At 43.8% G+C, this 12,863-nt stretch overlaps 1 protein-coding gene across 1 annotated transcript in view; it reads left to right on the top strand.

The window, feature by feature from the left end:
- Window positions 1-12,863, top strand: part of LOC115480232 (fibrillin-2-like) — a 296,051-nt gene that overhangs the window by 237,925 nt on the left and 45,263 nt on the right. Inside the window, exons 48-52 of the mRNA XM_030218752.1 lie at window positions 5,882-6,007; window positions 7,049-7,201; window positions 8,847-8,912; window positions 9,048-9,173; window positions 11,836-11,955. Coding sequence (XP_030074612.1) covers window positions 5,882-6,007; window positions 7,049-7,201; window positions 8,847-8,912; window positions 9,048-9,173; window positions 11,836-11,955 — 591 coding nt within the window. The remainder of the gene's footprint in view (window positions 1-5,881; window positions 6,008-7,048; window positions 7,202-8,846; window positions 8,913-9,047; window positions 9,174-11,835; window positions 11,956-12,863) is intronic.

Raw genomic sequence — 12,863 nt, 5'->3', positions numbered from 1 at the left:
AATGGCGCTGATAATTTGGCACTGATAAAATTCGGTGCTCAATGTTGTTCTATAAAGGACGCTTCGGGTTGAGCACTTTCTTTTAGAATAGCATTGTGCACCGAATTTGGCGCTCAACTTTGGGTGCGAAGACTTACACCAGCTGAATTGTGGTGTAGATCTTGGTGTGTAAATTGGGTACAGATTCCCGCTATTCTATAACACTGCATGCATCTTTTGTGAATGCCCTTGACCTGCTCATGCCCCTCCCATGGCCATGCCCCCTTTTGAGTTGCCCAGAAGGCCCATTGTTACAGAATAACATATAACCAGATTGGCACCCAAATCATAATTAGTGTCAATTAAGTGCTTGTAAACTCCCAGTAATTATATCGTTGGAGTCCATTGCACCAATCTGGGCAACCTTGTGCATAAATGATAGAATTGTGTAATTTACTTGTGTACCTGAGCACTCCACCCAAACTCTACCCATGTCCATGCCCAATAGCAAAGTGTGTGCTATCAAATTATGGCTCATACTTTTCTTCTAGTCTGGATAAACACATGCAGACTACGAAAAATTGCAGGAAGACTTTACGAAACTGGGAGACTGGGCATCCAAATGGAAGATGAAGTGTAATGTGGACAAATACAAAGTGTTGCACATTGGGAAGAATAATCCGAATCATAGTTACCTGATCCTAGGATCCATCTTGGGAGTCAACACCCAAGAAAAAGATGTAGGTGTCATTGTAAAAATAAGCTGAAATCTTCTGCCCAGTTTGTGGTGGCGGTGGCCAAAAAAAACAAACAGAGGATGCAGGAGGAGGAGTTTAAAGTGCATACAATACTCAATGGGTAACCAATGGTATTTCTTAAGTAAGGGAGTGGCATGATCCATTTTACGAGAATGACAAAGATGCCTAATAATAGTATTTTGTAGGGTCTGAAATTTTGGAAGTATGAATTTAGTGATACCAAAGTAGACAATATTGATTCTTGTCATGAATAAAGATAGAATCAAAATGTGTTCCAAATTAAAGAAATACTGCACGGATCGTAACTGCCACAAAATAAAGAAACCTATTTTCTGAAGCGAAGAGACCTGAGGAACAAAACTGAGCTTGGTATCAATAATGACACCCAAGTAACGGAAGCTAGTTACAGGAATAATGATAGTACCAAATAGGGAGAGCGCACCAGAAAGCGGAATGAGACAACTGCCCAGCCAACAGGCAATCATCTTGTCACAATTCAGTATTAATCAGTGTTCCAGCAGCCAGTTGGCCACTGTATCCAGGCAACACTAAAGAGGAGAAATGTCAGAAAAGGCAGGATCTGTATGGTAAAGTAACACGATGTCATCGCATAAATATGAAATGAAACGTTGAAATTCTGGATGAGGATGACAAGAGGACTTAGGAAGATGTTAACTAACAGAGAAAGAATAAATGACGTGTAAATGACTAGGATACCACCATTTACGCACCTTCCTGCTGCCTGTAACTAATCTTCTAGAATTAACCTCTTATTGCACATTAACATGCAGCAATTTGAGTTAAGTGCACACTTAGTAAATAGGCACCATTAAGAATAATGAGACCTATGTTAATTAACATGAATTAAGTTGCATTAATGCATATTAATAAATGAGGCCATGAGATTGTAAGCCTTCTGAGGCAAAGAATTACCTACAATACATGAATGGAACTTGTCTTGAGCTCATCCATATCCACATCCTCAAATGGTACATTAATCCAGCCTTCAGGAACTAACAAAATTCTCTCAGTTGCTGAACGTTGTGGCACATAATCACCCCAGAATGAACCCAGAAAACTACACCTTAGGGGCAATCATACTGCCCTCACAATCTGCTTATTTCTAGCACTTCTCCCATCCCCAGCAGTGTCATTAAAGCTTGCCTTTTCCCAGTGCTTCCTACAAATCTATATATAGATCAACCATCAACACCCCAAATGCTGCCATCTTATGATCTTACTAGCCGTTAAGCCCGTTAAAACGGGCGAGTTTTTTGTTCTAAATTTAATAATTCTCACCTCCATCCATCCATGTCCAGCAACCCTCCTCTGTCCCCTTCCTTCCCCTTCCCTCCATCCATGTCCAGCAACCCTGCAGTCTCCCCTGCCCTCCCCCCATGTCCAGCAGCCCTCCTCTCTCCCCTGGCCTCCCCCCCTCCACCAACCCTCCTCTCTCCCCCCATATCCAGAAAACCTCCTCTCCCCTGCCCTCCCCCATGTTCAGCAACCCTCCTCTCTCCCCTGCCCTCCCCCCATGTCCAGCAACCCTCCTCTCTCCCTTGGCCTCCCCCCGTCCACCAACCCTGCTGTCTCCCCTGCCCTCCCCCCATGTCCAGCAACCCTCCTCTTTCCCTTGCCCTCCCTGTACACCAACCCTGCTCTCTCCCCTGCCCTCCCCCCATGTCCTCCTCCCATGTCCAGCTACCCTCCTCACCACCGCTCCCTCCCCCCTCCATGCCGGGCCCCCTGCACTGACATGACAGCACCTCTCACCTCTGTGTGAAAGCGCTGCAGACAGCAGAAGATTGATCTGCAGGGGGCCCGGCACGGAGGGGGGAGGGAGCGGCGGCGGCAACGTCGGGGAGGGGGGTGGAGGTTAGTGCTTCGGCTATCTCGGCGTCCTCCATTACGTTCATCCTGTTCTGTACTCTCCGCCCCTCACCCCACTTCTTGATCTCGGCAACCTCCATTACATTCGGCCTGTTCTGTACTCTCTGCCCCTCGCCCCACCTCTGACTCCTCCTCCTTTCTGGTTCTGGAGCTGGTGGAGGCGGGGCTTGGACTTTTCCTCTCTCAACGTTTGGGCTCTACTGCGCATTTGCGGGTGAGTCAGTCACTTGTCATTTATATAGTTAGATATCAAGAGCCAGAACCAATTGATATACTCTCACTGTTTACCCCAAAGCTAGCTGACATCTTCTTAACCCATCTCACCTGCCATAGAGATGTCCAGCACCCTTCTGTGCACTCAAGAGCCAGCCAGTTCCCTCCTGTGCCCTCAGCTGATACCCAGAACCATCTCCTTCCTGTGCCCTCTCACTCTGTTCCAGAACTGAATGATACCTTTTTGTTTCCTCCTGTACCACCCAGAAGTCAGCTGGTCTCCTTCTGTCCTGCCCTGGCTCCCTCCTATACCCACTTCATGTCCCAGAGCCAGCCAGTGCATACCTGTGCATTCTACTGTGACACAAGTGGCGCAGATTCTCTTTACATTCCGGAATGGGAATCTGTGTTTGTTGGGGATAATGGAGATTCTCTTCACTGCATCCACACAGGTGGGAGACAACACTGGGATGAGCAGAGTCAGATTCCCTCTCCCAGAACTCTGAAATCTTTGAAAAGCTCCAGCACTATTCTCTCTGCTCAGCCTTGCTCTCACCACTTTCACAGTCAGTCATCAGGATTTCCCCTTCTCTGATTATTTCGTCTGTCATTAAATCGTGTTTGCTGTGCAGGAATAACTTGAATTTAAAAGATGTTTTAACTGTAAAAAGGGATACATATTCAGCCAGCAGTGGTTAGTGTTTATATGTCCGTTGCTGGCTTTCTTTCTGGATTTTCAATGCCAGGCCATGTCCAGGCACCGGCATTGAATATCTGGTTGTTTGCTGTCTGCTAAAACTTAAAATTCAGCCCTGAACCACTTAAAGATAAGACTGCTATTTACTTGGCCCAATTTAAGCAGTTATATTATGCAGTTAATGACTGAATATTGGCACTTAACTGCATAAGTGCCAACTCTGCCCCTGGAACACCCACAGGCAGTGGCAGCCTTACCATTAGAATGTCTGTGATATTCTAATGGATTACAAACATAATAATGGTTAGAGCAGTGGTTCCCAAACCTAGTTCTGGAGGCACCCCAGCCAGTCAGGTTTTTTTGATATCCACAATGAATATTCATGAGAGAGATTTGCATGTACTGCCTCCTTGGTATGCAAATCTCTCTCATGAATATTCATTGTGGATATCATAAAATCTTGACTGGCTTGGGTGCCTCCAGGACTAGGTTTGGGAACCACTGGGTTAGAGCATACTTTCTAGAACTGCTCAGTTACATGTAATTTATTTCTAACATCTGATGAGTTGGAAAGAATAAATAAAACAGAGGTAAAATACAAAGTTTTATATGGACAAACAGAACTTTTTGTGTACGACAGACATTCTAATGGTAGGGCTGTCACTGCTTGTGGTACTACAGCCTGCCTCTGAGGAAACAGGAAATTACATCAGAGAGGCAGGCCACAGTAGAGAGAAGGGGCCTGGACCAGTGGTAGGGCAGCCTATGGGAATTGCTGCTGCCACTGTTGCCACCTTCTTTTAAAAAAGAAAAGATAAGTTCGAGGAAGGGGGTTGAGGAAGAATAGAAAGGGGGAGATGTCAGATTTGTCGGGGGGGGGGGGGGGGGCGATGGAGGAGAAGCCGAGGAGGCAGCTCATTCCATACCTCAGTCAGCAAATTCTCTTGGGCTGCCCCTGCCCACAAGTTAGATGATTTCAGCTCAGGGGTTAACTGCGAACATTCAGTGGATCTAACCAGTTAAATGCTGCTGAATATTCACAGTTAGCCACAGACAAATAACTTAAGTGGCCTGGAGCCTTCCCAGGCTGTTTAAAGTGCTTTGAATATCAGGCAGAAAACATCCATCATAGACATACACCAGCTATATGTTAATTGTATAGGACCCAATCATGATTGTGAAAAACACAGTTGGATGTCATGAAGAGCTTTCAAGATCAGGAGCCAAAACCTGAGAGAATTCCTAGAGAAAAAGCAGTTGAATGGAGAGTAAAAACAGTGAGCATTCTGATAAGAAAGAGAAAGCTGCAGAGAAGAATGCTTATAAGAACTCTCAAAAAGACGTCACAATATACTTAAAGAAAACAATGAAGGAAAAGAGACTATTGCAGTTTTTCTTGCCGTTCAACCCAAACAAGGTAGGTTGACAAAATGAGAGCATTATTTTCTTGAACTGTGGACTGTATTTTTATTGCCAAGAAGAAAATGCCAGCCTCTCCACTACCTGAGAGTTACGGTGACATCAACAGCACAGTTGCATCTTGTATCCACTGAGGACATTTATAAGGTGACAACCTGGTCATCCACACATACATTCATGAAGTCTTATTGCCTAAAATAGAGTACTAAAGCAGACAGGGTTTTTGGACTAGCAGTACTCAACAATGTATGTTCCTGACCTTCAACCTATTTCCTCTGCCTAATACTCAGAAAAGGTTTTGAGTATAAGATGAAGCAGTAAGGATCAGTGGAACCTTTGCCTTTGGATCCTAATTGTCCATAGACAAAACATAGTTGCATACCTATAACCAGTGTTCTCTGGGAACAGCAGGACCCTGCAGCCACATATTCCAACCTTTCCACCTGATGCTTAAACTAGCTAAGAAGAGAGAAAACTGCTGAAGCACAGGAAGACTCGCACAAACTCACAAATGTTTTCCATAGATTTTTGAGTGCTATTGGAGAGGCTACCCAACTCAACTCTATCCCACTGGCATAGCTGTAGGATCCTGCTGTTCATGAAGAACACCCATGACAGGTATGTAACTATGCTTTCTCCCAAGGTTCAAGGTCCCGTGTGTATCTGTCTTTGTAAGAGGGCTGCTCCTTTCCACAGCAAGACAAATCTGGATGGGTTGGAGAGGGCTTGATGGCAACTCCAGTAGTTGGAAAGTAACTCCAGTGCCAGTAAACTTCTACAGTATATGTCCCAAAAATGGCAAAGACAGAACAGAATCACAATCAAAGCATATGCTATGTTGGGTAGACTGGATGGACCATACAGGTCTTTGCTGTCATCTGCTATGTTATTCACTTCACATTACTGTTACTACTTCTTCCACCAGACATCAACGAGTGTGACGAGGAGCCCAATATCTGCCTCTTTGGTACCTGCACCAACACTCCTGGCAGCTTCCAGTGCATCTGCCCTCCTGGCTTTGTTCTCTCTGACAACAGACGCAGGTGCTTCGGTGAGTGCCAAGTTGCAACATTACCCGTTGTGAGCAAAGGCTGGGAAATGAGTGCATGCCATGAACTACAGGGTAGTCCTGCCAGCAGGCAAGGGGTAACACCAGTAGTGATACAGGATACAAAAGAGATCTTGGCACAAAGAGGAGTTTGCCGTACAAGTAAGGAGAAAAATGGAGATGGGGTGCAAACCAGTACTAACAGGTCAATAAAGAGGAGGGTATTAGCAAAGATTTGGGATGTCAGTGATGCAGAGAAGGATAGAGATGGGGATAAAGTGGGGGGGTGGGGATGTCAGCACAGACACAGTAAAAAATGTGAAATGTCAGGAAGTTAGTTTGATAAACCGCATATAAGCAGACTATCTGAGTGGTTTACAATAAATCAATAAATACTAATATTAAAGCTCAGAAAAGAACTACAAAGCAATAGAAAAGAGATAGACAGAAAAGTTATAAAATCATAGTGCTGGCCTGGAGCTCGCTGTTCAGGAGGAGTGAAGGAAGGAAAAGGGGGCGTGAACTGTATCTGTAGATACTATTATTCAGATAGGAAATACATAGTGAAATAGGAAGATTTTCAATTCAGATTTAAATGTAGGATGGGAAGGACAAGGGATTTGGGTTAGCAGTAGCAATATAGTAATAAAGAGGGGATGTCAGCAGAGATGCAACGATAGAGGGAATATTAGGGATGTGGGAATGGGAGGGAGATATAAACAGGGGTATGCCATAGACACAAATGTGCCCATGAGTAATCTCTCTCATTGTTACAAACAAAGAGCTAGCCTTCAATAATCTTTCTCTTCCCCTTTCTTGTCACACACATATATCCCCCCCCCCCCCCCCCTTCTCATTCTCTCAGTTACAGACACAAATATTCTGGGCAACCTGTTTCTTTCTGTAAGAGACAGAGATCTCCCCTGAGTGATCCCTGTCCCTTTTTCTCTGTTAAACACATAGATCTGTCCCTGGTAATCTATCTCACTGTTACAGACATAAATGTCCCAGTGGGTAATCTCTCTCACTCTTTTTTCCTCATAGATACCCGTCAGAGCTTTTGCTTTACCCGCTTTGACAATGGAAAGTGTTCTGTTCCCAAAGCCTTTAATACGACCAAGGCACGCTGCTGCTGCAGCAAGATGCCTGGAGAAGGCTGGGGTGACCCCTGTGAGCTGTGCCCCCAGGAAGGAAATGGTAAGCAGCCTGCATATTTTCACAAATTACTCTCCTATTGCTGTTAACATATAACCAGCAAAATGAGAACCCCATAACACAGAAAGTCACAGGATGACACCATGTGCATGAGCAGTGCAGGAGGGTATATTACAAGAGGTCTGAGGAGGTCTCTATAGGAGGGTCATGTAAATTGCAGGAAGTCCCTGTATATATAGGTTCAGAGACATTCTTTAAGGTAAGAATAGGTGCTGGGAGGTACAGGAATACTGCATGTCAGAGGATGTGCTAGATATACAGTTCCTCCCTCCACAGATTCGAAGGAGTGGGAGAGGAATCTTTCTTCAGAGATTCCCACTGGAAGCGCTGTGGAAGTGCTATCATTTTGAACTCGTTGAGTAACTTAATGTCAGTAGAAGCTGGTACCCTCTCAAGATCAGGCATCCCTTGACACCAGTTTGGTCTGCCTAATTGGAAACCTGGGCCTCTGTGTGCATAGAGGTTCAGGGATACCATTGGAGTGTATGGGATGACCCTGTGAATGTGGGAGGTGCAGAGATACTTAAGGAGCTCAGAGGAGGTCCTTGGGCCTCTGGGAGGTGAAGAAGTGACCTCTGAAGACAATATTCAAATTTGTCCACACTGGTTTTTCTTCAGTTTTCACAGAGAACATGTGAGCATACTTTTCTTTTCAAAACTGCTTGGAGACATTTACACCTGTTTTTTGTACAGGTACAGGACAAGACTAAGGCATAGACAAAGTAGTGACATGCAGGGCCATGGCTAGACACCCAGTTTTGAGTGGGCTTGAGCCCCAAGTGGGTGGGCACAGGAATCCTGCCTCCCACTTAGTATCTCCTCCCCCCCCCCCCCACCTACTACTACTACTACTATTTAGCACCTCAGGCGATATGGTATCTCTTCACTCCCCCCCCCCCCCCCCCATTACCTTTTAAATCTTTCAGTGCTGTGTCGGCAGCGAGCAGCAACTCATACTGGCAGCTTTCGCTAGGTCTGAGCCTTCCCTCTGATGCATCTTCCTGGCCCCGTCAAAGGGAAGTTCTACCGTTTTTAAAAAATACATAGCAGTGCCAAAGGCAGCAAGAGAGGTGAGGCTTCACCATCTGAAGAAGACAGTGGTAGTGTGGAATGGAATCAGACATCAAATTCCAATGGGGACTGCACTCCTGTCTTCTTGATGATTTGAAATGTCCTATGTGGTTCTTCTTTTGAAACCATTGTGTCCTCTGCCGTAGGTGGTCCGAGGTCAGAATATGATCCTGTATGTTATGGGAGGTTGCAGGGATTCTGCAAGTGATCAGAGGAAGTAAATGTGTCTTAGAAGTTCAGAGGCACTGCAAGAAGTCATCATATATACTCGCAGTGAAGGTAGGGTTACTATATGGCTCCAGAAAAAGGAGGACAGATTAAGCCAGTCCGGGTTTTACTTTCATTGCTTTCAATGGAAGTAAAATCTGGACTGGCTCAATCTGTTCTCTTTTTTCTGGAGCCACATGGTAACCCTAGGTGAAGGGATACCGCAGTAAGAAAGAAGAGACCCTTTTGTTTAGTAGAGGCATGAAAATACTACAGGAAGTCAGGGAATGATCATACCAGGCTTGGCAGAAAGACTGAAACATTAATTGTATGCTTTCTCTGTACTCAGTTGCCTTCCAGGAATTGTGTCCGTATGGCCATGGAGCTATCCCTGGTCCAGGTGACTCCCGAGAGGGTAAGCATTTTACCGTCTAAGAGGTGGGAGACTCCAGAATTATTGTTTTCTGTCTCTCACTGTGAGACCGTATATGTTCTGTCTCATAGCTTGAGAACTCTATACCCTCTCTATGACCATCTGTTCTGTTTCCAGATGTGAACGAGTGCGTGGAGAATCCAGGCATCTGTGTAAATGGGGTCTGTATAAACACTGATGGTTCTTTCCGCTGTGAATGTCCGTTTGGATATAATTTGGATTTTACTGGCGTCAACTGTGTTGGTGAGTGTCATGTTCTTGGGCAGAGTCATCATCTAAGAAAAGCTTTTATCTGAATAATCATTCAGGGACCTTGAACAGAGCTTCCTACCCTCTCAACTGCATCATATTTGAGTGATATCTACTGTAATCCCCTTGCCCTTTGGATCCCTCTATGGGCCCTTTTTGAACTCAATGGGAGCAGGTCTATAACAGGGCACCTGGTAGGAGTCTATTCTATAAAGGAACAAAGGTGCCTACTTTCAATTCAATTCAAGTGAGGTCTTCGATACCGCTACTATCCCCTATCCTGTTTAGAAGGAATGGCTCCACAGAATCTTAGCGGAGATTGGGTGACAACGCTGGTAATTGTGAAGCAAACCAGTGCTGGGCAGACTTCTACAGTCTACGCCCTGATTGTGACTGAATAGATATGGATGGGCTTGAGTGTAACTTTTACAGGGCTTCGACATTAGCTTCAGAACTTTTAGTACAAGAAGAGTGCTGGGCAGACTTCTATGGTCTGTGCCCTGAGAATGGCAAGGACAAATCAAACTCGGGTATACATATAAAGTATCACATACCATGTAAAATGAGTTTATCTTGATGGGCAGACTGGATGGACTATACAGGTCTTTTTCTGTCGTCATTTACTATGTTACTATTAGCTCTACAGGGATCTCTTCTGTGCTTCTACTCCCTCTTGCTGCTTACTAAGATTGCCCAGGACTCCCTAGGGCAATTCTTCTGTCCTGAAGGCACACTGAGCCAGTCAGCTTTTCAGGGTTATTTATTTATTTATTTATTACATTTGTCCCCCGCAGGCTCAATGCGGGAGATATGATTGAGATCTATAAAATAATGAGTGGACTTGAACAGGTAGATGTGAAGCGTCTGTTCACGCTTTCCAAAAATACTAGGACTAGGGGGCATGCGATGAAGCTACAATGTAGTAAATTTAAAACGAATTGGAGAAAATGTTTCTTCACTCAACGTGTAATTAAACTCTGGAATTTGTTGCCGGAGAATGTGGTGAAGGCAGTTAGCTTAGTGGAGTTTTAAAAAGGTTTGGATGGCTTCCTAAAGGAAAAGTCCATAGACCATTATTAAATGGACTTGGGGAAAATCCACAATTTCTGGGATAGGCAGTATAAAATGTTTTGTACATTTTTGGGATCTTGCCGGGTATTTGTGACCTGGATTGGCCACTGTTGGAAACAGGATGCTGGGCTTGATGGACCTTTGGTCTTTCCCAGTATGGCAATACTTATGTATGGACCGTGCAGGTCTTTTTCTGCCGTCATCTACTATGTTATGTTACTTATGTACATAGTAACAATATAAAGAATTACAAAGTCATAAGAAGAATATACAATTTGTGGAACGAATATTAATGGGGTTAATGGATAAGTAAATTGAACATAGGAGGAATTTGGATGCAGACGGGTTACCACACAATATACATTTGCATATACTAGAGACCCATTCTGGCCAATATTCACACTATTAAACCAGCCAGAAATGGCCGCTGACTGGTTAAATAGCATTTCGGTGCCTAATCGCTAATATTCAGTGCAAGATAACTGGTTATCTCTGCTGAGTATTGCTGGTTAGCACTGAAAAGATAACCAGTGATATCACATGATAACCAGAAATATTCAGCGCTGACCAGCTAATTTTAGTGGCCAAATCGGACTGCCTAACTAGCAGTCCTATCTTTGGCCACTTAAACTTAACTGGCCAGCATTGAATACTGACATAGCCAGTTAAGTCTGAACCAATCAAAAAAAATTCGGCTATTCAATGCCAGTGAACGGAAACGGCCCAGCATTGAATATCCGGAGTCAGCGTCAATCATGGCCCGTAGGCGGGCTACCTCCTGAAAGCTGAATATTTGCCTCATTGTATGCAAATTTATGTCATGCATATTAATTGAAATCTGACTAAGCTAGTGTGCCTCTATTACCATTACATCGTGTCTTGTATCCTGCAAACTTCCCAATTGGAAATTCAATACAAGCCGCAATATTAAGAAGCTGGGCAAACCCAGGAATATACAAAGATCATTAATTCTAACAAGTAACCTAGTTATTAGATATTAGCAAATTTAGTGTATAAAAACGAATTACGAGATTTCCAAAATAGTCCATAATGCGTCAATTTGCAGAGCTTCAAAGGTAGCTGATTCCACTATTTGGCTGCCATAAATTGAAACATGTTCGTAAAAATGTGCCGGGCTAGGATACATAAGTTCTAAATATCACCTGGCTGTGCCCAATCTATAATGATTAGACAATAAAATTTCATTATTCATATGATCTGGCACTTCACCATGAATAATGGGAAAAAACAAAGTATATATATAGTTAAAGTAATTTATATCATGTTCATTGTTGGTTTAATCATGAATGGATAATGAGTGTGATTGTTGGGCAGACTGGATGGACCATTCAGGACTTTATCTGCCATCATTTACTGTATTACAATGTTAGTTTAAAAATTGTTCTAGCCTCCACGGGCAACTGATGCAATCTTCTAAACAGCGGGGTAACCCTTTCAAATTTGGCTACTGAAAATATAAGATTTGCTGCCGGAGAGGGTTGAGAAGCTCTGTTCTAAGGATGTCCCGTTACTGGTGGAAAGGTTAGGTCTGATGCTGGTCTTCTCTTCTTCTTCACTTTGACAGACACGGATGAGTGCTCCATTGGTAACCCATGTGGCAACGGCACCTGTACAAATGTAGTAGGCGGTTTTGAATGTACTTGTGATGAAGGGTTTGAACCAGGGCCAATGATGACATGTGAAGGTAAAGCTCCAGCAGTGCTCTTGGTCGCTCTAATGTATTATCCTAGTCAGATTAGAGCCAGTGCCTGTCTATCTGTAGAGCGTGAGCAGCACTGGCAGCAGAGTAAGCTCACACACACACGTACACGATAGGTATCGTTCCATTTGAAGTATATGTGCTACCAAAGCAAGCATGATACACACAATGGACTAGATTCTATATATCACACCTAAAAAAAAAATCAGTGCTGAAAAAAATATGCCTAAGCGTATTCTATAAAATACACCCAAATTTCCACGTGGTTTATAGAATACACCGAGTGCCTGTCTGCGTGACTAAATATAGTTACGGGCAGTTACGCCAAGTAAAACTTGGTGTAAATGCTGACGCCTAAATTAGGTATGGACCGGGTGTATTCTATAACAACGCGCATAGATTTTAGAAACACCCACGACCCAGCCGTTACACACACATGGCCACGCCCCCTTTTCAACAATGCGACTTAGAATTTACATGCATCTCTTTACAGAATATGCTTTGTTGTATGTGTAAATTCTAATTAATGCCAATTAGTGTCAATAATCGCTTCTTAATTGGCAATTATCGGTGCTGATTGGCTTGTTAAATGATTAAGGTGCATGTGCAAATCTGGAATACGACTGGATTTGCACGCGCAACTTAAGTCACACTATCTAGAATCTGGAGGAATAAGTATAACATAGGCAGCAGTGATGCAAATTGTCTCTCTGTTTCCCATATATATACACACACCAAGGGCTAGATTCAGAAAATGGCACCCAAATTTGGGTACCAGGCAAAATCAATGCTCAGTGCTACTCTGAGATTAGCGCCCTTTATAGAATAGTGCAGAGTGCTGATTCACGCCACTAAAATACAGCGCCATAAATCCTGACACGCAAGATGGATAT

This window comes from Microcaecilia unicolor, chromosome 11 (assembly GCF_901765095.1).
Source record: "Microcaecilia unicolor chromosome 11, aMicUni1.1, whole genome shotgun sequence".
NCBI classification, from domain to species: domain Eukaryota; kingdom Metazoa; phylum Chordata; class Amphibia; order Gymnophiona; family Siphonopidae; genus Microcaecilia; species Microcaecilia unicolor.
Note: the sequence above shows the minus strand (reverse complement) of the source record. Positions and strands in the feature narration are given on the sequence as shown.